This window comes from Gopherus flavomarginatus, chromosome 15 (assembly GCF_025201925.1).
Source record: "Gopherus flavomarginatus isolate rGopFla2 chromosome 15, rGopFla2.mat.asm, whole genome shotgun sequence".
In the NCBI taxonomy this organism is placed as follows: Eukaryota; Metazoa; Chordata; order Testudines; family Testudinidae; genus Gopherus; species Gopherus flavomarginatus.
In genome coordinates, this window is record NC_066631.1 from 21,507,561 (window position 1) to 21,532,625 (window position 25,065).

General features: G+C 39.3%; 1 protein-coding gene across 4 annotated transcripts in view; it reads left to right on the forward strand.

Annotated features, from left to right (window-relative positions):
• The window catches only part of STX2 (syntaxin 2), a 54,760-nt gene extending 35,795 nt beyond the window's left edge, over positions 1-18,965 (forward strand). For 2 of the 4 annotated variants that reach the window (XM_050923552.1, XM_050923549.1), the window contains exons 4-11: positions 406-480; positions 1,663-1,736; positions 1,953-2,061; positions 7,356-7,429; positions 7,537-7,674; positions 9,347-9,457; positions 14,438-14,563; positions 16,395-16,480. In XM_050923552.1, the coding sequence (XP_050779509.1) occupies positions 406-480; positions 1,663-1,736; positions 1,953-2,061; positions 7,356-7,429; positions 7,537-7,674; positions 9,347-9,457; positions 14,438-14,518 (662 nt within the window). In that variant the 3' untranslated portion in view covers positions 14,519-14,563; positions 16,395-16,480. Of the gene's footprint in view, positions 1-405; positions 481-1,662; positions 1,737-1,952; positions 2,062-7,355; positions 7,430-7,536; positions 7,675-9,346; positions 9,458-14,437; positions 14,564-16,394 lie in introns of all 4 variants that reach the window. The other 2 variants (XM_050923553.1, XM_050923550.1) reach the window with 2 other exon arrangements.
• The last annotated feature ends 6,100 nt before the right edge of the window (positions 18,966-25,065 follow it).

Genomic DNA, 25,065 nt, shown 5'->3' on the forward strand with positions numbered 1-25,065 from the left:
TGCACCATACTTTCTCACTAACTTTATTTTACTCAGGTAACTGGAGAGTTAATCATCTTATTGAGATGCATATAAATGCTGAAAAAGGGCATTTATTAATACATTTTGGTTGCCCTCAACGTAACTTAAAATACATCACAAATAACCCAAGTATAGAATAAAATTGAATATAATCCACTACAAGTAAGACAGGTAACTTAAAGATTCAGGCTGCCCACTCCCTCCAGCAATCCTCCACCTGTTTGGTTTACATACTTTAATGCTTGTAGTCAATTTTAGGTTGTAAGGTTCTAGAGAAGATAGTTTGGATACCTTCCAAAAGGTATACTTACTTGTCAGTACAGCTTAGACTCAATCACTAATTATTCTAAAAACTATGTTTCACATTCCTTTTAAAAATAAAAGGAACAAAGGAAGAACTCGAGGACCTGAACAAAGAAATCAAGAAAATTGCTAATAAAACTCACGCTGAGTTAAAGGGTAAGTACAAATCCCTCCCCCACCCCCCAATTTAAATATTATATAGAGCCTTTTATATGTATCTCAAGAACTTTGGAATTTGCCCCTCAATGTAATTGGGTCAATATATGCATATACAAATTTGGTTTTCATAGTATCATAGTGGGATGTTCCAAACTTTAAAAAAATATATATTACAGAAAATCTTGGAACTCAGAATGTTAAAATTAGTTTCACTTATTGTGTCAGAAATGATCAAGACATGCCACTTTATCAGATGCAAGGAAAGAATTGTAGATTAAACATATTTGCCCAGTGTTTAATCAACAATTTTAAACTAAGTGGCCATGTGTTCAGATGGTACAAACTGATGTGGAGCTATGCTAAATTACCCCAGCTGAAAATCTGTCCCAAAATTCATATATCTACTCCTGAGTGCTTTTGAAAATCAGGCCCCTTATTTAGGCAGCTAATTAAGTATTTAGGAGTCTTAATTGTTCAGCATGTGTCAACTCAAACATAACTACGTTGTGTTTTTTCTAGTGCCACTAGATTACATTCACGTTATTCTTTTCTTCAGTTTTTGGCTTCTAGGTTTAAGGGTAATATTTAATAAAATCCCTCTGTCTAGCAAACAACATTTATTATTCAGATTGTAGTAGCAACCCCAATTTGTTAGGCTGCTTCCAAGCACAAAAGATGACATCATACCTATCAACAAACAGATACTTTTAAAAATTTTGTTTTTAATTCGACTGTGTAAACAGTTATAGAATGCAAGGTTAAGAATAGATCATTAATAGGTTTAGTTTTTATTATGTGGTGAAAGCAGCACAGAATCCTGTGGCACCTTATAGACTAACAGACGTTTTGGAGCATGAGCTTTCGTGGGTGAATACCCACTTCATCAGATGCAACTGATGAAGTGGGTATTCACCCACGAAAGCTCATACTCCAAAACGTCTGTTAGTCTATAAGGTGCCACAGGATTCTTTGCTGCTTTTACAGATCCAGACTAACACGGCTACCGGTCTGATACTTGACTATTATGTGGTAAAACTCTTTTTAAAGAGAAACTACCTTTTTGGGGGTAGGAAACAGGAAAACAATACTAATTGTGATTTATAAAATGTTTACGTTAAAACTTTTACTATATGTTGCATTCTTAACACCTTACAGCATGAATTCTTATATTCTTCCTAGCTATTGAACAAAGTTTTGATCAAGATGGGAATGGTAATCGAACATCAGTTGAAATCAGGATACAAAAAACACAGGTATGATCATAAAGTACGCATGGGGAAATCTGAGGATTTTAACAAAATCAACTAAGCTCCAGAAGATGCACAATATTGTAGGGTGGGGAAAGGAAAGGGTTGGACTTTGCTGGAGCCTACATTCTATTTTATACTTTTTGGGGGGAGGGGAAGGGAAAGGGCAAGTGCATTTTATTGTAAAATAATGTACTATATACTTTTACTCCTCAAAACTAGCACTCAGTATTGTCCTGGAAGCTTGTGGAGGTCATGACAGAATACAATAAGACCCAGACCCAGTTTCGAGAACGCAGCAAAGGACGGATACAGCGACAGTTAGAAATAAGTAAGTGACCTGAATTTTCTTCTGATATAGGTGGCTAAATTAACTTTTTTAATGGTCTTTGTTTTTTTTATTGACATCTTTTTGTTGCTTTGGTTTATACAGAATTGAAATAATACCCCCAGTCTTCTAGTATTATTTTCCTCTGTCCAGTTCTTTCTTTGTACCACCAGACAAGGTTTTTTTTCAATAAAATGGCAGTGTAGTCCTGCATACTTCTCTGCAGCTGTTCCTTTGGAACTTAACTCTTTAGATGATGAACACAAATAAGCTTCACTTGTTTGTTTTATGTTACACATAATATAAATAGCTGGTTAAATTGTAACTGTCTAATAGCTTCCGATATGGAAGAACTGATGATTCTGCAGGTTAAGGTTAGTTTAAACATTGATTTTGTTCTCAGTAGATTCTTCTAGACATCATCATTCTTTTACTAAAGTTACCGTCATGGTTTCCGAACATACAGTCAAATCAGTGGCAAAGATCCCATTGACTTCAATGAGCCAGAATTTCACTCACTGTAGTATTGCCAGATTATTACCCAGAAAGATTGTCGACCTGTGCTGTTGAATGTTCTTATACCTCTCCTGCTTCTTAGAATTGTAGCCTATATTGTACAGCTATACCGAAAGAAGGACAGGAGACACTTGGTATGGTTTTAATCAGGCCACAACTGTATTATTAGATGTCGGGGACAACTGGGCAGATAAGTGTACATGCAGGAAACTTCATGTTCATTCAATAGCTACCTGACGGGCTTGTGCCAGCCCTGCTTTTTTTTTCCATCCAGGTCCACAAGCCAACCCATTCCTGGGACTTTACTATTCCCTCCACTCTCAGATGAGGATTAAGGTGGCCTACAAGAAAGTGGGGTTGGCTCCTTGCCATACCAGTCATAGGAGCCCTGATTTTCTCCCCCCCCCCCCCCCAATTCCATTCCTTTAACCAACACCTCCTTTTTAAGTCCTTTACCAAGCCATTTATCCGGTCACTGTATACCTTCCCTCTGTAGTACTAGCCGTGGACATCCACCCCCACTTACATGATGAGTTGTGACATAATAGCCTAACACTCTTCCTTCCTCACCATAACAAAGCCCTTCCTGAACCTGCTGTGGGGAAGGTGGGAAAACCCCTACTCCACCTAGGCCAATCTGGTGGTGAGGGAAAAATTCCTTCCCAGCCCCCCTAGAAAGGAGTGGCTAGTGTGATGCCCACAGGAGGTTCTTCCGAACCTGGTATTTTGCCACCTCAGTGGGAGGAAGGGTGAGTGGTGCTCCGCCTGGTCTGGGGAAAAGAGGCTTCCTCTGTCAAGCTTGCCCCTTTTGAATTCCCCAGCCTTTTTAGTCCCTGGGTATGTCAGTTTTGCAAAACTGACTCACTCCCCCTTTTGCCGTAGCTTCTAAGCCTTGCTCCCCTTCCCTCCCTGGCCCATAAAACACTATTCCCTCTCCCCTGGCAAGCCAGACACTCCCCACTGAAAGGTGGTCATTTGTATAAAATAGAAGATACTAGATATCCTGTTGCGGTGGAAGGGGCTAAAACTTGGTTTGACTTCTCTTGAATTTTTTTCACTATTTAACAATTAGTGTAATTCATAAAACCATCCATGAATATCTCTGGAGGAAGTGAAATATCACTATTTTGGTAACACCATTTCACTACTAACTTTCCCTTCCTCACTAGTTAGGTACATCTCTTATAATCTAAGGCAGGGATTTTCAAAGAAGCCTAAGAAAGTCAGATTACTGAAAGTCAGTGGGTTGTGGACATCCCCTTAAGCTTCTTTAAAAATTCCAGCATTAAATGATTCACCCACACAGTGTGTGGCTATGTTGGTAGGGATGCTGCCCAAGTCATTGTATATTTGATCTAAAAGAGCATGAATTGGATAAAACAATCTTCACTGTGTTGTATCCAAACTTATAAATTGAAATGACAGGTTCATGGGAAGTGTAAATCACATCTGAGGTTTGGTTTTGTTCTGGTTTGTTCAACTTCGTTTATTATTGCCTGGCTACAATATCGGTTGCTGTAAGCGCTTTAAACAGAATGATTAAACTTGTGGGGGATCACTTCTTTCTGGTACCTTCACCTAAATTAATGGAGGAGCAAAATTTTCCACATTAGAAAGTTGTGAAATTTGTTTCTAGCTGTTTTTTTCTCTGCATTCTTAACTAGAATCATGTCAAGTTTTATAACAAAAATCAAGAACTTATTCTTCAAAGAAATTGCTGAATAAACTTTTTGAGCAGGAATTAACACACACTCTGATATTTTTGGACAACATCTTAATACAGAGGTTCTTGTGGACTTCCTGCCCATCCATTCATGATTTTATAGACAATCGCCTCTCTAGTTTTTGATTGTTACCTTCCTTATGGCAATTGCTTATATGAAAAAGTAATATTAGGAAATTAAGTCACTGGCTTTCTGGAGCGCTGCTGGAGTGTAGCTGAACAGTCCTTACAGAGAGGAGCTTAGTAGAGGAGAAGCCAAGCCATGAAGCATAGCTTGGGCAGGATTTTGTGGAGGTCCTTTTATGACTAAAGCCAAATCCAATAATGGAGTCAGGAAGTTTTGATGCACCACAACTTGTGTGGACTCTGGGGTAGGGCGGAAGAAGCCGGCACCATATGACCGGCCAGCTATTAGCACACCACCAAAGTTTGACAGGCCAGTCTGTAAATCTCTGTATCCAGAATTGGATCTTTGTGCTATGTGAAATTCCTGTTACTTTCAATCTGGTAATATATAGATCTAAAAACCAAGAGTCTCTTTTGTCTGTCACGTACTATTTAGAACTTTAATTTCACTCTTTCATGATCTGTTCTTATTACCACTAAGAGCATTTATTAGACTTCAACCTGCCTCTAACACCGAATGATCATAAATGACTACCTCATCCTGCACTGAACCTGTAAAACATCTCCAGATACTATACAGAAATTGAAAATGATTGTCATTTGGTTTTGCTGCAGTATCCTAAATCATTTAAATATTTTTCTTGTGAGTTTAACAGGCTGCCACCAATGCATTACTTCATTGTAACTTGTTGCTCTCTACTCAGTGTTTCATACCTGTATTCTTTTAAGTAAAATATTTGTTTTTTAGTGATGAATGAAGAAATAATTCAAGGATGAACCAGCCAACAAATGACAATCATTTGTGGCCAAAATGTGATATGACTGGTATAGTAATAGAAATGAAAATGATTGATGGTCTTTAAACTAAATAAATATCCCTTACATTTTTCCCTGCTTTTATTTGTATGTTAACTTTTAATATTTAAGATTTCTGGGAAACTTTGTACTTGTATAACCAGAAGAGAGAAATATACTCAAATGATGCCAAATTAAAACTAGGTCTTGCTTGAGCACTAGCTAAGCAAGGTCTTCTGGGGGTCCTGTGTCCCGTGCAAGTTCTGCATTTCACAGGATGGTCCTGTATCCCTCTCAGGAATGGTATGCAGTGGGGGAAAGAAAAGATGAACTTCTCAACCCAGTCTTCCTTGCACCAGTGAAACCAGAGAGTGAGGAAACAATTTACTACTAGAAATCCTACCCCAAACCTTTTCTGGCAGTGGTACTGCTAAAGGGGGAAACTCAGACCTTTGTTTTTGGGGGTGTTTTTCCTTGCCAATCTATTTCCGTCAGCTTGGGGTCCTCCGTGTTATGATGCCAACAGTGATTAGGAGGTGTTGCAAAGAGCAGTGGGTCTAGAGGAACAAGACAGAAAGTTGTATGTAGAATTAGAAATATGTGCAGGAAACAATATAAATAAACACAAGTTAATACGTCTGATTGGAAGGTCTGCAACCCAACTATTCAGTGGGAGGAGCTATGTGGAAAGCAGTAAAACCAAAGAGATCTAAAGTGAATCTAGGACAGCAAATCTGATAAGCTCTTTACCATGTTAAGGGAAAGAGAGGGAAGATTTCATGGTGCAGTGGAGAATTAAAACTCTTTGTTGCTGCTCCTTTTGTCGTTGTAGTAACAGAGTCCTTTTGTAGCTGAGTTGCTGCTTTCCATTGGCTTCTCCTGCCAAGGTAATGGCACTTGATTAATTTTTTTGGCAGTTTACCATCCTCTTCACTCACCCACAAGCAAAAAATCCTATAATATCACGAGTTATGGCTACTTTAAATAAAAGTTATTTAAATTATTGTTTCTGACTAAAGTTAAGTCTTCTGTGCACTAAAGACTTAAATGAAGTCCTTGGATTTAGGATTTGGGGCATCCTATCCCCAGTTGGTGGGGCTTGGGCAGCTCAGGGTTGAGTCCCCCCTCTTGGGGTCATGTAGTAATTTTTGTTCTCAGAAAGGGCTACAGTGCAATGAAGTTTGAGAACCCATGTGCTAATGTGAACTGAATCCTGTATTAAAATAATTTTAATCTCATCTTTGTAATACTGTTTCATTATTTTCAAACTAAGGATCTAAATTTTTCTTTATGTACGTAGTTTTTGTAGATACTCACGTGAATTAATATCTTCAATATAATATAGGAGTTTTACAAACGTGAATGTTAAATAGTTTTATTTTATATTAAAGTAATTTTTCCTATTGTGCTTACCAAAAACATGAAAAATGAATTTCATGATTTTATTTTTTCATTATATTTAACCTCTTATCGTGTGTCTGCAAAACACATTTGATTCTTACTATACTGCTTACCATCAGAAACAGCTTGAGGAATAACAGTTTGATTCCACAAGGACAAATTTCTTAGAAAACTCTTTTAAAAACCTCATGTTTCTTAGCTCCCAGTCTCCACCTTATAGAGACACCATGATAGGGGAATGCATTATTATGAAAAATAGCTTTCTTAAAAATGGTATTGTTTTGACCATGCAACAATCTAGAATCATTACCTTCAGGAGATGAGTTTTTTCCCTTGTTTTCTGTCCTGTTACCACAGCTGCAGGTGTTCTCATGCTACAATATCTCTCATACATGTGCTTAATGGCTGTGAGACCCCCCACTGGCATGAGGTTTGGATGCTAATTGTTATTAAAAATCTGTTATTTGTTGTGGAGTGGAGTTCTGAGTACAAGGTTGTGAGTCATCAGCTCCTGAATCCTTATCCTGCATTTAGCACATTCTTCCTAAGATTGTAATATAACTTCATTGCTACCACTTCCCCACTTGGGTTTGAGAGAGTCAACTAGTTAATGTTTAGTTAACAAATATTAAGTTGTTTTTGTGTTGTATGTAATTATTGTTCATGGTGAATTCTCAGGCTTCTAGGTGTAGCAAAATATGTTACTTTATAACCTTAAAATATGCTTTCTTCCTAGCTGGAAAAAACACCACCGATGAAGAACTGGAAGAAATGTTAGAAAGTGGTAATCCTTCTATTTTCACTTGTGATGTATGTATTCACAGCCCACTTTATAGCTATCACATATTCTATTTCTTCTATTCAGGAATATGTTAATCACATACTTATTAGTTATTTCCTATTTTCCTCCTTCAAAGATTATATCAGACTCCCAAATTACTAGACAAGCTCTGAATGAAATTGAGTCACGACACAAAGATATTATGAAACTGGAATCCAGTATACGGGCGCTACATGACATGTTTATGGACATGGCTATGTTTGTTGAGGCTCAGGTAACTGAACCAATTCAAAAATCGTCTTAGTAATTAAGTGCTTTGCATGTTTTGTAGTTTTCTTGTCTAAACAATACAGGGCATTGACAGATACTCAAATATCTAGCAATCTTGATAACTGCAACCTTTTTAGGTACCATTTTTTGTTTAAACACTGTAATCATAACTCTGTAAAAGTAAAGTCAAACTATTGAAGATTACACATCAATGATGTTTTTTTTAAAAGGCCAGAAGGCATCATCTAGTTTGAGCTCCATGTCTGATCACATCTGCTAGGGATAATGAATAACTGCCATTGTGATCCATAAGATATACAAAAATGTGTCAAATGCTAAAGGATGAGATTTTTGCTGTATATATTTAAGTACAAGTGTAAAACTATATTTTTAGTGCTATAGTGGAATTTCCTGATCAGGGCTAGATAATGTGGTGGGTGAATACATTGACCTGAATTCAAATCTAGATTTAGATCATAGAGTAAATTTGGCCTAACTAGGCCATAACAGGCAGTTAATATATTGAAAACCAACAGAATTTGTTAGCTGATTGCAGAGGACTAACGTGGTGGTGGGTTAAATGTTGAGTGAGAAGTGTATTGGCAGTGATATAGAAAGAAAATTGGCATGCTGCATACCCATACTTTGTTCCCATTAACAAATGGAAATTATAACTAAGTCCATAAGTAGGAGGGTGATAGTCAGTGTCCCCACCTCTCAATTTCATAAATGTTATCTTAATAAGGAGATGGGAAGAAAAGATCATTTAGGGTTAAAAACAATTAACTCTATTTGCAGTATTTATAAAATATGAAAAAATGTATTCAGTTGAACTGTATAAACTCTGTTCTTGGGATTCACTGACTTTTCTTTTTTTTTTTTTTTAATACAGTGAAATTAAACTGTGTTAGATCCACTGTGAAAGAATTCAGTGGGTAGTATTGTGAATAGCCTATATTTAGCATATCCCTTTTTGGAGGATTTCACATTCTATACGTCTGATATGTTACCTTGATACAAAATGAATAAGTGTGAAAATTACTGGCATGTTGTAAACTTGTACAGAAATGAACAAGTTATTTATGCATCATTTTTAATGCTTTGCTGTTCACTGCTGCTGATTATTTCTTCTGATGGACAGAAACACAGGTGACAGATCTACTGTAATATTTTCCAGATCTTGCATTTCATTCCCAAAGTTCTCATCATAACTGAGCTAAAATTCATTATATACTGGCATTTTAAGTAGTTATTTTGGAGGAATCCACCTCCTTAAAACCTATGACTAATTTTGGTTGAATATTTTGTAGGTACCCTTGCCGTTTCCATGTGCTTCATCAGATACTGCTGAACTCTTTTTAGTATGCCAGTTGTAGATGAGCTATTAAAGCATACCTTTCACTTAGGAATATGCTTTAAATTATCAGTATTTTGTCCCTACCTGCCCTTACCAATATATTTTTTTTTTTAGGTTAAAATATTTTTCCCAAGAGACCTTACTTCCCATTCCTTTTTTCCATCACATGTGGATGCAAAAATAAAAACTTCAGCCATTAATACATAATTCTTTTCCATGTTTAAAATCATTTTGATATATTGTTTACTTAGGTTCATTATGCAGGGCTCCAGAAAATTCCAGTAGTGGTGTAAAATTTTTTTCTTAATTTTATTTTAAGGGTGAAATGATCAACAGCATAGAAAAGAATGTGATGAATGCATCAGATTATATAGAACATGCTAAAGAGAAGACAAAAGAGGCACTTAAATATCAAAGTAAAGCACGAAGGGTAAGGGTTTTTTTTTTTTTTTGGATTTTCAATAACTCAGTTAATATGGCATAACATAAAGGTAGTTTTACAGCATGTGAAATTAACTACAGTAAACTTGATGGTCTTTGAGTGCTTGCATAGGTCCATTCTGCTGTGGGTGTGCGTGTGTCCCATGCACCAGTGCTGGAGAGTTTTCCCTAGCAATACCCAGGGGCGGCCCCAACCATTCCCAACCTCCTTGTGCATCGAAGAAAGAGGTATAAAGGATGGAGCCACCTCTCCCTGAGTTCTTTCTTGCCATCCATGTCAGTGGTCAGAGCGTTTGTGTTCTATGGCAAGTTTACAGCTCTGTGTTGCCAATCCGTGTGAAGTATTGGTGAGTGTGGCTGTTCTAACTGGGAGGCAATCTGTTTGCCAGTAATGTGACAGCGGGTTTGAGAGGACACGGTTCTTGAGTCCTTTGCTTCTGAGGACTGCCTTGTCTCTCTGTCAGTTCTTCAGGCCTCCTTGAACATGGCAGATTCTGTAGTGAGAGCTATGGTGACTTTGCTCCTGGTTGCAGTCCTCTGGGATCCCTGTGGAGGTGCAATAGACAATTGAGGACCGTCCATTCAAGAAATGCCTTTTTCCTACCTAAAACAAAGTATTGCACTCGCAGAAGGACTTGGGTGGTTTTGAGGTCCTTGGGTCTCTACAGTTTGTCTGCAAAGCAGACAAAATTACCATCTTCAGTTCCAGCGTAGACAGCAGTATTATCCCTTCCATCAGGCTGACTTCTCTAAGGGAAGGCAGAGAAGGTCACAGAGGAGAAGGTTGTTGCCCTCTGTTTCCCTGGTCTCTTCATCTAGGTCTCTTCATCCCCAGGCCTTAAGGCATTGGTTTGACTCTTATGTCAAGGACAGCATACTACCAGACCTGGGCCAAACTGATCCTTCTCCTCCCACATCCGTACCCCCGGACAGAATATCCCATTTTCTACATGCTTGGCAGTCAGTCCATCACCTCAGACAAGTGTGTGCACGCGAAGCATGATGGAATCAGGATTAGACTCTGCATTTTCTTTCTGTCCACACCATCTCGCCCTCCAGTCCCTCTTCAGGGACGCCCTCTCATGAGTCTGTACTGAGGCAAGAAGTGCAGACTCTGTGTTCTTTGGGAGCCATAGAAAAGGTTCCCCTTCAATATTTTCTAATACCTATCGTTAGAGAGTGTCTGAGACCCATTCGGAACCTGAACTAATATATCAAGAACATGAAGTTCTGCATGGCATTTCCTAGATCCAGGAGAGAGAGTATGCTGCCCTCGATTTACAAGATGCCTACTTCCATGTGATGGATCCATCCTGGCCACAAGAAGTTCTGAGGTTTGTGGCAGGGGATGATCATTACCAGTTTCACCAAGCTGCCATTCGGTCTATCATTGGCACAGAGGATCTTTATCCAAGTGCATGACAATGGTGGCAGCCTGCCTCCACCAGAGAGTCATCCATGTTTATGCTTACCTGGAAGATTGGTTATTTCAGGGTTGCTCTGGACACCAGGTGCAGACTATCGTCAGTCAAACTCTGTTCAATACTCTGGGTCTGAAACTGAGTGAAGAAATGTCCGTGGTATTGCCTCTGCAAAGAATAGAGTTCAGAGGAGTGATCCTGGACTCTACTTCTGCCAGGGCATTTCTTCTTCTTTCCAGATTTCAGACTCTACAAGACCTCTGTGTCCCCCTCAAGGATCATCCACAGACCACTGAGAGAAATCGTTTAAGACTCTAAGGTTACATGACCAAATGTACGTATATTATTCCTAATGCCAGGCTGCATCTCTGAGCATTGTGAGCATGGGTCTGATCAGTCTATCACCCTCACAGTTATCTAGACAAGCTAGTATGCATTCTGGACATGATAGCATCATCTCTTAGCTGGTGGATGAGCCAAAACAATATGAGACTCCCTTGCACTGCTTGACTTTGGTAATGAACTTCAGTCATGGGATGAGAAGCACATCTGGGTGATCTTCAGACTCGGGGTTTGTGGACTATACAGGTTACATATCCTCCTCAAGTTGCAAGCAATGTTTTATATGCACCAGCATTTCCTGCCTCACGTTCAGGGCAAGACTATCCAGGTGCTCACCACCACCACCACAGCAGCATTTTATGTGAACAAATGGGTGGTACTAGGTCAGACAGCCTGTGCCAAGAGGCAGTCAAGCTATGGAATTTCTGCATACAGAGCTCGGTCACTCTCAGGGCATGTTGCCTGACGGAGATTCGAAATAGCTTGGCAGGTTGTCTGAGCAGATCCTTCAACATAGACAATAAATGGTCTCTCAACCCAGCTGTTCTAGTTTGTGTTCTGCATAGGAGGGTTTCTTTTGGCCAATCAGTTTGCAACCTGACAAAGCAGAAAATATTCCTGATTCTGCTTCAGAGCCCAGAATCAATATCCAACACTTTTGTTTTTTCAGGGACAAGGACCCTCTGTATGCATATGATAAGGTCATGGCAGAATGATCCTCATAGCTCCAGTCTGTCTGAGACAGCCATGGTATTCAGACCTACACAACCCATTCACCAATAATCCTTCCCATTACCGATAACCAGAGACCTTGTCACACAGAACCATGGTTTGGTGTTCGATCAAATCCTAGTGCCACACCTCATGGCATGGTTCATCAATGAATGCACAAGATATTTATTGCTCAGTGGTTGTCCAGAATATTCTCCTTAACATCAGGAAACCTTCCACATGAGCGGCTTACCTGAGTAAGTGGCAACAGTTCTCTATCTGGTTGGCCTCCCATAATGCCACCTACTCAGAAAATAATTCAGTTGATTCTAGACTACCTCTCACTTCTCAAGGAGTCGGACCTAGCACTCACTTCGTTAGGGTGCACATGCAGCCATCTCAGCATTTCATGCTCAAATTGATGGTAAGACTGTGTTTACTCCCTCTGTCACAACAGGTTCCTGAAAGGTTTAGATAATTTCTGCCTGTGGAGATGCAGCAGTATCTTGAGATTTGAATTTAGTGTTGTCTACTCTTATGAACCCTTCTGTTGAACCTTTCACATCATGCTTCTGCACCTTTCACTAGCAGTAGCTTTCTTAATGGCTATTATCTCCACTAGGAGGATGAGGAACAGAATGCACTGGTCACTGATCAGTAATATACAGTTGTCTACAAAGAGAAAGTTCAGCTACGTTTCTCTCCAAAGTAGTGTGTGATTTCCACCTGAATCAGTCTACATATACTTGCCAGTTTTCTTCCCAAAGCTGCATACTCACCGGGACAAGTGAAGACCCACTCTCCTTTCCTAGTGCAGTGAAGTCTACTATTGCACTGTTCCAATGTGAAGGAACTGAGGGAAGCACTGGGTAGTTCTTCCTTTTATACTTCCCACTTAGGAACAAGAGCAGCTTGGGTATGGGTGTGGCTGTCCCCAGTAGTACATCTAAACCCTCAGCATCAGAGCATGGAGGACATACACCGCCCCCTTGCTGTAATGAACATATGCAGCACACCTCGAAGAACAACATTTATGCAAAGGTAAATAACCTTTTTTGTTTTACTTGTATTTCTATACTGTAAGCATGAGAACATACAAGAAATAATGCTTAGCTTTTTTAGATTGGATTGGAAAATTTTATATTCAAATTGTCCATGGTCTCTGCATCCTTAAAAAGTGAAATCTGTTTCTTTACCAAATTTCCTCTTCCCATCTATTATAAACTCCATTTGTTATTACAGGATATAGCTTACCAAATTTGTTCTGAATAGACTTTAATGTGAATTGGAATATTATTTCTGAAGGGTAGAAATTTGTGGAGGGGAAATTCCACCATTCACATGCAGTAAAGATTGATTTTTTTTCATTAAAGCAACTTGTTTCTGAATGCATAAAAACCGCACACCCAAAAAAAGTGTTTAAAATGTGTTACTGGTAAGTAACTTCTGTGGCACAAAGTTATTCGGGAGTGAAATATGTTTATAAAGGCTTAGAACCTCTCTAACTGAAAGACCTATCTGGACATGTGGTTGTAATAATATATTTAAAATTAATTTGATTTTTCTGCTAACATTGTAAATCTCCTTCAGCAAAGTGGAAATTCCATTCATACTATATTATTTTCAAGATTCAGTGACTATAGTTTATCATTGACATGCACTTCTATAAATGTATGAATCATCATAATTTGATGGGCATCATATATGGTTCAAAGAAACAAAATGATGTGGTGTCATTGGAAAGGTTTATTTTTAAAAGCCGCATTTAATTCACTTGCATTGACACACTGAAAATGCTTCAGTGTTTGAATGTGCTTCTTCCCTTCAACTCCCAAGATGAGTCATTATGAAGTCAATAATCTACTAAAACAATTGCTTTTTGACCTCTGAACACTAATGGTTTTGCAATCTAGCATCTGCATTATATTAATATTCTTTTAAAACTGCAATGGAATTTTCTGAGTTATGTAATACAGTGTGTGGGGTGGAGGTGGCAATGGAGACTACAGCAAGAATTCTCTTTGTTCTTGGCATGTTAAGTAACTTTAGAGCAGGCAAGTCATATGGAAAGACCTGACTGTAGAATTGTACTTAGATTATTTTATAGATAAATAATCTTTGGTTTCAAGAGCAAATTATACACAGCCTGTTTGAGGAGTATATATTCTCTGTCCCAGAACCTGCTACATAAACATATAATTTTTTTCTGTATTGGGAACTGTTAATATGTTTAAAATGAGGTAGATATCAGATATGGGAGCCCAAATGTTTTCTTGTAAATTCTGGCAAAAAAGCTAATAAACTCTAGCCTCACTAGATTAGAGATCCTTTTAAGAAACCAAGTGGCAGTCAAAAATGATAGTCAGGACCATTTCAGACTTCAAAAATTAAGGTGGTTCTAAAAAGATTGAATTTCTTTTCTAAAGATCGAGAATAAATCCAGATCCTGTTTAACACTGTGTTCTGAAACTAATCACTTTGCTTTCCTTTGACAGAAAAAGTGGATAATTGTCATTCTGTCGCTGGTGTTGGTTGCCTTAATTGCTCTAATTGTTGGTCTGTCAGTTGGTATTTGATGATGCTTGGATAACTTCAGCATGCATATCTCTGCCAATGCGGCAGTAAGTAACTAATCAACTAATTTGCTTCATTGTTGTTGTCTAGCTTTGAGAACTCACTACACAAACAAGCTATCTTGTACAAACCCTTAACATACATACAGTGTAATACTAATGACCAGGCATGGGGGATGGACATGATGAAGTAGTGAATATTGTCAGTCTCTAGTTGCTGTAAAAGCCGTAATGTATGTTCAAAAGTAGATCTCTTTTGAATTATGAAAACTGAGATTTAGTGGTAATTTTATGTAATTTTACAGAGTTCAACCTCATTATATAAGAGGTTGACAGTGGGACATATCCTCAGCTGGTGTAAATTGTCACAAGCCTGTTAACTTTTACATGGAAAATGCACACCAGCTGAGGATCTGCCCAAGGTGAGAAATCATTTTCACTTGGAGTTTAACTTTTATCACATAGTGTGTTTACAATTATAAAGAGCTTTCAAAACACACATATTACATATGCCACTCTGAAGCCAGAGTGTGTTTTGCAACACAAGTGCATTAAGATTTCCCAGTTAAAAACCAGACTTTTTAAATCGTACGCTTTCTAATCAGCTCTTTTATGAGATGGCAATATTTAGAAGTGGGAATCTGCACAAGATACTAACTCTAAAATAACAACACAAATTTGTGTTTTTTGAGACTTCTCAGCCTTTTTCTATATTAGTGGAACACGTTATTGTCATCTACATAGCAACATTTTCTTCAGTCACAACCTACACTGATGATCTGCAAGGATGAAAAGGTCAATGATTCAGAACTTGAAAGGGAAACTCTATTGTACTTATGATCTTAGATACTCTGTATACTAAAAGGATGATCATACTGGGTCAGAACAATAGTCCATCTAGTCGGGTATCCTGTTTTCAGAGAGTGACCATTGGCAGATACTTCAGAGAGAATGAACAGAACAGGGCAATTGAGTGATCCATCCTCTGCTTTTGGCAGTTGGAGGTTGACACACCCATAGTTCGGGGCTGTGTCCCTGACCTTCTTGGCTTATAGCCATTGATCAGCCTATCCTTCATGGATTTACCTATTCTTTTGTGAACACAGTTACACTTTTGGCCTTCACAACAGCCAATGGCTACTTCTGTATCTTTAAAACCTGGAAATATTGACATAATTAAAAGCAGCATTCTCTTTCATACAGCTCATCAGGAAGAGTTATTTAAACTATCACTTTTTAACATGTGTTTTTGTTGTCACTAATACAATACCATCTCAGTTTGTAGTTTAGTAAATCCTGTCATTTGCATATTAAACCATAGAATCAGGAGCACTTAATCTTACATTAGCCTACGTGACACATTTAGTCTAACGAACCCATTTTGTTCCTGCAATAATTAATGATGAGCTATCAAATATGTAATAGTTGCTTATTGCCTTTATTATTGCATTCTATTCAACTCAGTATGTGTTAAGAATGAACAACAAGTATCCAAGAAAAGGAGAAGATAAGCAGTTTTGCAAATCTCCCGTTACGACTGCAGACATAAACATGCTTTATCAACCCTCAGCTTCCATATGTAGCAAACAGTAATTTATCAACAGAAGTTGTTTATGGATTTAAATACGAGTTTGCCATGAAATAAAACACATAGGTGTTAGGCAAATATTCAAAAGTTAAATTAAGACTGCTGTGGAAGAGAAATACTGGCAATAAGTATGTCATTGTATTGGGGTGCTTTTCAAAAATCTTCAATTATGTGTCAACATTTTCTATCCATATATACTATTTGCTATGGTTCTAGAATGTGCATGTACTACTTAAAATAGATTTAAAATCTGATATGATACGTTAATCTAGATTTTTGTCTTTTTTGCAGAAAATGACCTTCATAATTATTTGTGTAACTGTCTTGCTTGTGATCCTTGGAATTATCTTAGCAGCTACATTATCTTAGCAAGCACATTCCAAGAGCTTAAGAATCTTCAGGCTCCAAATCACATCTGCAGTGAAACCAAATATCCTAACTCTTTTTTTGGTAAAAGATGCCTTACACCATGTTACACATGATGTTCAATGCTGACTTATGATTAGTGATTTAAAGGTGAAAACACAATGGCACCGAATGTTTAATCAGATCTGTAAATCAAAGTGTATATGGGAAATCAATTGGATTTTCATCAGAAACCACATGGATCTGTCAGCGTGAAGCCTGCTTTTAATGGTTTTGAACTAAAGTGATTTGGGAATTCCATTTTTTCACATTTCAGTGTTATAAACACAGAATTTAATTAGGGAATTGTGGAACTATTGAGTTTTGGCTATTTGGTATAATTTTTCCACTCCTAATGCAATTTTATTCAAGAATTTTAGTACCACATTTGTGTTCTCTTCTTGTTAACAGAATAATTGATTCTCTGAGCACTGTTTTTTTTAGGCGCTGTAGCCATAACTTTAAATAAAACATTTACTGGTTAGTCATCTTGCTCAATCCAGTTTTTATATGAAAAAAATTCTCTCCAACTAACACTGCCTCATTTTATTTTAAAAATCAATTTGCGCTTAAAGATATTATACAATTGTTTTTAATTTGAGGGTGAAATCCCACTTCCATAAAGCTTATGAAGCAACCAAATAGCATTCTGTTAATAGTGACTATAAAATTTGAACTGTTTTTAAACCCCTTCCCCAGCCCGTAAAAATTGTTTAGAAGATTGCACTTAAGTCCATTTCTGCTTGTTGCATTGTTAGAATTCTTAGATTTTTTTGCGGGGGGAACACTAGTTATTGTGAAGTTTATTGTTCTATTTACTTTATCAGATTTATGGTGCTTAATTGCTTAAAATGTGTGCCTAATCTATATAATCAAGACAGTGGCTGCAATGTTTTCCTGGTATAAAAATGCAATAATGAAGTACAGATCAGGTATTTGAACAATTTGGGAAGATATTCCAAAATAAAATTTATTGTGCATATGAAACTAAAACAGACAGAGCATTTTAGCCTTACAACTTTGACCAGATTGGCATAAGCCACATTTCATCTTGTTTCTTTAAGTCTTGATTTTTGCTCTTTATTTTCAAATGTTTGCCTGTGGTGGTGAGAAAAGATAGAAATGAAGAGGTTTCCTTAAGTGCATAATGTTTGGATTTGCTAATACACTGATTTGTTACAAAATTTACTTTTGTGAATTTATGTAACAAGTATGAAGAGTTTAGTAATGGCTATCATAACAGATAAATTGCTGCTTGTAAAGTTTTAAACATTTCAAACTTAACCAAAATAGTTGAATTTAATGTTACAGGTTTTTTGTTTTTGTATCATTTCTGTGTAAAATATTTATAATTTGTATTTTGATTTCTCATTTGAGTATGTTTATGTAGATATATTTACACTTAAAGTGAAATAGAAAAAGAAGAAAGAGGGCCTTCTTAGAACATGGCTTACATCTCATTTTTCTGTTTTAAGATGGTTACAAATATTGTTTTGCTTTAGATAATGTTAAATGTTGCAACTTTTTAGTACTGCAGCTTACTGACTCATTACATATTAAAATGTTCTTGTTTAAAATGTCTGAGAAGCAAGTTATATATTAAAATGTAACTAATTGAAATGCTTCTTAATATTTAGCAAGATTTACAATGTATGCCATCTGTTGAAGGATATTCCTGCTTGATGCTGTCCAAATATACTGTGAAATTTTCTTCAGATTGTATTTTGCAAATGGTGATCCATGGCAAAAGCAGATAGGAAAAATAGGCTTCTTTTAGTTGCATTATGTTTGGGATTGCTCAATGAGATCTTGATTCAGTAATTTTATCCTGAAAACACTTGTAAAAGACTATTCATGGACTCTTACAAATCAGCTATCAAGAAATTTATTGAAATTTTCATCTTAATTAATAAACAAATTTCTTTACCTTTCCTTAAGTTCGGACATAGGAGTGACTATGGAAGTCTTTATGCAAAATACTGACAGTTGGTTGACTTGAAATGGTCAGTTCTTAAGTAAAATGTATTTTTATTTAATAGCTGTTTTCTAGTATTTAGTAATAAAACTTATTTATAGAAATGTACAGATTATTCTATTTAAGAAAAATATCCGATAGTGCTGTTGATAGAAGTTGATTATCTACATCAACCAAAAAAGTGTGTAACTTTTTTGACGCTTACTTGCAAGAGATTCTCCATTCAGAATATAAATTGAAAGGGTCATTTTTACTACTTGATATTTGTTCATATACTTGCCTCACAATTTTGTTTTTTAAAAAAAGAAAATACAAGTATATTTAAAATTCCTTGTCACTTCAGGAGCAAAGAACTGGTGTCTAGTTTATTTTAAAAAAAACGGGGTGAGGGGGGAATAACTAATTTCCCATTCACTAATAAATTTATCTATGCAAGCATTTCACTTGTGACTACTTTTATGTTGGTGAGTTTATTCTAAGTGTTTACACATTCTACTGGAAATACTTCATTGTGGGTGCCATGATTATCAAAGCAATTGTAAAGTCCCAATAAACAGGTGTATAGAAATGAGCGAGAATAAGCCATAGCATCAAGCACTTGCTTTAAAAAATCCCTGTTAAGATCCTGAAGTAATACTGCACATACTTATACATATAAGTACTTTAGAAGAGAAAGTAATCCCCTTAGCTTTCTAAAAAACCTGGAAAACAATTATTTTTATCAAACAAAATCTTGAAGTCAATCAAGCTACTCATTTTAGCAACAGTACTCCTGTGATTGCAGGTTCAGATGCTTGGTTTGTTTTTTCAAATTCCTTATAATGTTTACTGTAAACTGAAGTTAGAAATTCCTACAGACTTACAGGAAGGAGGGGGAGTTCCTGAAGGGCTCTGCAGTTTGGTATCAGCCTATTATACATGGAATCTTTCACCTCGACACTGCAGGTTTAATGTTAGATCATGTGTCTGCTTCTATTGCTTCAACCCAAATAAGAGACTTTGAAGTTCACTCTTGGTGTGGAATAGGAGGTTGTATAGCTGATTTTGTCTGATTTTATGTACATTTTTAGAAAATAGGTTGTACATGCTTGGATAGGTGCGGTTCTGTAAACTAAATTTAGTAGTGATCAGAAGGTGATACCAGGGGCTGTTCAGTGACCTGCATGAAATTGATTGTTCCTCGCATCCAGTTCTTAATGGGCAACTATCTGCAAACAGTAATTGGCATGCTTTTTGATCAGTCTGAGTCACATGGACTGGAGGGACATAAAGACAACAGTAGAGGCTTAATCCATATAGGTCCAAGTTGATGCAAATTGATGAGGAAGCTGAGGAAGTCTAGATTGCTACAAGTATCAGAGGGTAGCCGTGTTAGTCTGGATCTGTAAAAGCAGCAAAGAATCCTGTGGCACCTTATAGACTAACAGACGTTTTGGAGCATGAGCTTTCGTGGATGAATACCCACTTCCTCAGATGCATGTAATGGAAATATCCAGGGGCAGGTATATATATGTGTGCTAGCAAGCAAGCTAGAGATAACGAGGTCAGTTCAATCAGGGAGGATGAGGCCCTGTTCTAGCAGTTGAGGTGTGAAAACCAAGAGAGGAGAAACTGGTTCTGTAATTGGCAAGCCATTCACAGTCTTTGTTCAATCCTGAGCTGATGGTGTCAAATTTGCAGATGAACTGAAGCTCAGCAGTTTCTCTTTGAAGTCTGGTCCTGAAGTTTTTTTGCTGCAGGATGGCCACCTTAAGGTCTGCTATAGTGTGGCCAGGGAGGTTGAAGTGCTCTCCTACAGGTTTTTGTATATTGCCATTCCTAATGTCTGATTTGTGTCCATTTATCCTTTTCCGTAGAGACTGTCCAGTTTGGCCGATGTACATAGCAGAGGGGCATTGCTGGCATATGATGGCGTATATTACATTGGTGGATGTGCAGGTGAATGAACCAGTGATGGTGTGGCTGATCTGGTTAGGTCCTGTGATGGTGTCGCTGGTGTAGATATGTGGGCAGAGTTGGCATCGAGGTTTGTTGCATCTACAGCATCTACTCAGGACACTCCCTACACTAACACCAGAAGAAATCAACATACCCCTAGAGCCCCGACCAGGGTTATTCTATCTACTACCCAAGATCCACAAACCCGGAAATCCTGGACGCCCCATCATCTCGGGCATTGGCACTCTCACTGAAGGACTGTCTGGATATATGGACTCTCTACTCAGACCCTATGCCACTAGCACTCCCAGCTATCTCCGCGACACCACTGATTTCCTGAGGAAACTACAATGCATTGGTGACCTCCCAGAAAACACCATCCTAGCCACCATGGATGTAGAGGCTCTCTACACAAACATCCCACACACAGATGGAATACAAGCTGTCAGGAACACTATCCCTGATGATGCCACAGCACAACTGGCTGCTGAGCTCTGTGCCTTTATACTTACACACAACTATTTCAAATTTGATGACAATATATATCTCCAGATCAGTGGCACTGCTATGGGCACCCGCATGGCCCCACAATATGCCAATATCTTCATGGCCGACCTGGAACAACGCTTCCTCAGCTCTCGTCCACTCACACCCCTTCTCTATCTACGCTACATTGATGACATCTTCATCATCTGGACCCATGGGAAGGAGACTCTGGAAAAATTCCACCATGATTTCAACAGCTTCCACCCCACCATCAACCTCAGCCTGGACCAATCTACACGGGAGGTCCACTTTCTTGACACCACGGTGCAAATAAGTGATGGTCACATTAACACCACCCTATATCGAAAACCCACCGACCGCTATGCCTACCTTCATGCCTCCAGCTTCCATCCCGGGCACATCACACGATCCATTGTCTACAGCCAAGCACTGAGGTACAACCGCATCTGCTCTGACCCCTCAGACAGAGACCAACACCTACAAAATCTCCACCAAGCATTCTCTAAACTACAATACCCGCACGAGGAAATAAGGAAACAGATCAACAGAGCCCGACGTGTACCCAGAAGCCTCCTACTGCAAGACAAACCCAAGAGAGAAACCAACAGGACTCCACTGGCCATCACATACAGCCCCCAGCTAAAACCCCTCCAACGCATCATCAAGGATCTACAACCCATCCTGGACAATGATCCCACACTTTCACAGGCCTTGGGTGGCAGGCCAATCCTTGCCCACAGACAACCTGCCAACCTGAAACATATTCTCACCAGCAACTGCACACCACACCATAATAACTCTAGCTCAGGAACCAATCCATGCAACAAACCTCGATGCCAACTCTGCCCACATATCTACACCAGCGACACCATCACAGGACCTAACCAGATCAGCCACACCATCACTGGTTCATTCACCTGCACATCCACCAATGTAATATACGCCATCATATGCCAGCAATGCCCCTCATTCACCTGCACATCCACCAATGTAATATACGCCATCATATGCCAGCAATGCCCCTCTGCTATGTACATCGGCCAAACTGGACAGTCTCTACGGAAAAGGATAAATGGACACAAATCAGACATTAGGAATGGCAATATACAAAAACCTGTAGGAGAGCACTTCAACCTCCCTGGCCACACTATAGCAGACCTTAAGGTGGCCATCCTGCAGCAAAAAAACTTCAGGACCAGACTTCAAAGAGAAACTGCTGAGCTTCAGTTCATCTGCAAATTTGACACCATCAGCTCAGGATTGAACAAAGACTGTGAATGGCTTGCCAATTACAGAACCAGTTTCTCCTCTCTTGGTTTTCACACCTCAACTGCTAGAACAGGGCCTCATCCTCCCTGATTGAACTGACCTCGTTATCTCTAGCTTGCTTGCTAGCACACATATATATACCTGCCCCTGGATATTTCCATTACATGCATCTGAGGAAGTGGGTATTCATCCACGAAAGCTCATGCTCCAAAACGTCTGTTAGTCTATAAGGTGCCACAGGATTCTTTGCTGCTTTTACAGATCCAGACTAACACGGCTACCCTCTGATACTTGACACCATGCAAGGCACTGCATTTAGCCGTATGGAATGGAAATCCATCAACCTCATGAAGAAACTTGCACAAATACAGACAGATATCATCTTCCTTTCCAAATGCAAACGGATGGACATCATACCAAATGGACTAAAGGTAAAAAATCCACTGCTATCTACATACTACACAGACCACAGTGAGAGATTATGTCATACTCTATCAAAAAAACTGAGGAACCACCTGATCAGCATCCTATACAGCAAACAGGAAAACATCAAAAAAGAGCTCTCCAACCTGGAGACTCTCATTAATAACCAAACTTCTATACAAACGGACTTTACTAGAATAAGACAGGAGATCTACATTACTCACTTCACCTCTCTTCAAAGGAAAAAAGGACTGTAAGCTGTCTAAACTCCTACCTGCCACATGGGGCCACAACAGTGGTACCCCTAACCCACCCAGCAATATCGTCAATCTATCCAACTACACACTCAGCCCAGAAGAAAAGTCTGTCCTATCTCGGGGACTCTCTTTCTGCCCTGCCACCCCCACCAACATGATACAGTTCTGTGGCGATCTGGAAGCCTACTTTCGCCGTCTCCGACTCAAGGAATACTTCCAGGACAACACTGAACAGTGCACTGATACACGGGTGCCCTCCCACCAACAGCACAAGAAAAAGAACTCCACATGGACTCCTCCTGAGGGTCGAAATGACAGCCTGGACCTCTACATTGAATGCTTCCGCCGGCGTGCACAGGCAGAAATCGTGGAACAACAACATCGCTTGCCTCACAACCTAAGTCGTGCAGAACGCAATGCCATCCACAGCCTCAGAAACCACCCTGACATTATCATCAAAGAGGCTGATAAAGGAGGTGCCGTTGTCATCATGAACAGGTCTGACTATCAAAAGGAGGCAGCCAGACAACTCTCCAATACCAAATTCTACAGGCCACTTCCCTCAGATCCCACTGAGGAATACACTAAGAAACTACAGCATCTACTCAGGACACTCCCTACACTAACACCAGAAGAAATCAACATACCCCTAGAGCCCCGACCAGGGTTATTCTATCTACTACCCAAGATCCACAAACCCGGAAATCCTGGACGCCCCATCATCTCGGGCATTGGCACTCTCACTGAAGGACTGTCTGGATATATGGACTCTCTACTCAGACCCTATGCCACTAGCACTCCCAGCTATCTCCGCGACACCACTGATTTCCTGAGGAAACTACAATGCATTGGTGACCTCCCAGAAAACACCATCCTAGCCACCATGGATGTAGAGGCTCTCTACACAAACATCCCACACACAGATGGAATACAAGCTGTCAGGAACACTATCCCTGATGATGCCACAGCACAACTGGCTGCTGAGCTCTGTGCCTTTATACTTACACACAACTATTTCAAATTTGATGACAATATATATCTCCAGATCAGTGGCACTGCTATGGGCACCCGCATGGCCCCACAATATGCCAATATCTTCATGGCCGACCTGGAACAACGCTTCCTCAGCTCTCGTCCACTCACACCCCTTCTCTATCTACGCTACATTGATGACATCTTCATCATCTGGACCCATGGGAAGGAGACTCTGGAAAAATTCCACCATGATTTCAACAGCTTCCACCCCACCATCAACCTCAGCCTGGACCAATCTACACGGGAGGTCCACTTTCTTGACACCACGGTGCAAATAAGTGATGGTCACATTAACACCACCCTATATCGAAAACCCACCGACCGCTATGCCTACCTTCATGCCTCCAGCTTCCATCCCGGGCACATCACACGATCCATTGTCTACAGCCAAGCACTGAGGTACAACCGCATCTGCTCTGACCCCTCAGACAGAGACCAACACCTACAAAATCTCCACCAAGCATTCTCTAAACTACAATACCCGCACGAGGAAATAAGGAAACAGATCAACAGAGCCCGACGTGTACCCAGAAGCCTCCTACTGCAAGACAAACCCAAGAGAGAAACCAACAGGACTCCACTGGCCATCACATACAGCCCCCAGCTAAAACCCCTCCAACGCATCATCAAGGATCTACAACCCATCCTGGACAATGATCCCACACTTTCACAGGCCTTGGGTGGCAGGCCAATCCTTGCCCACAGACAACCTGCCAACCTGAAACATATTCTCACCAGCAACTGCACACCACACCATAATAACTCTAGCTCAGGAACCAATCCATGCAACAAACCTCGATGCCAACTCTGCCCACATATCTACACCAGCGACACCATCACAGGACCTAACCAGATCAGCCACACCATCACTGGTTCATTCACCTGCACATCCACCAATGTAATATACGCCATCATATGCCAGCAATGCCCCTCTGCTATGTACATCGGCCAAACTGGACAGTCTCTACGGAAAAGGATAAATGGACACAAATCAGACATTAGGAATGGCAATATACAAAAACCTGTAGGAGAGCACTTCAACCTCCCTGGCCACACTATAGCAGACCTTAAGGTGGCCATCCTGCAGCAAAAAAACTTCAGGACCAGACTTCAAAGAGAAAACTGCTGAGCTTCAGTTCATCTGCAAATTTGA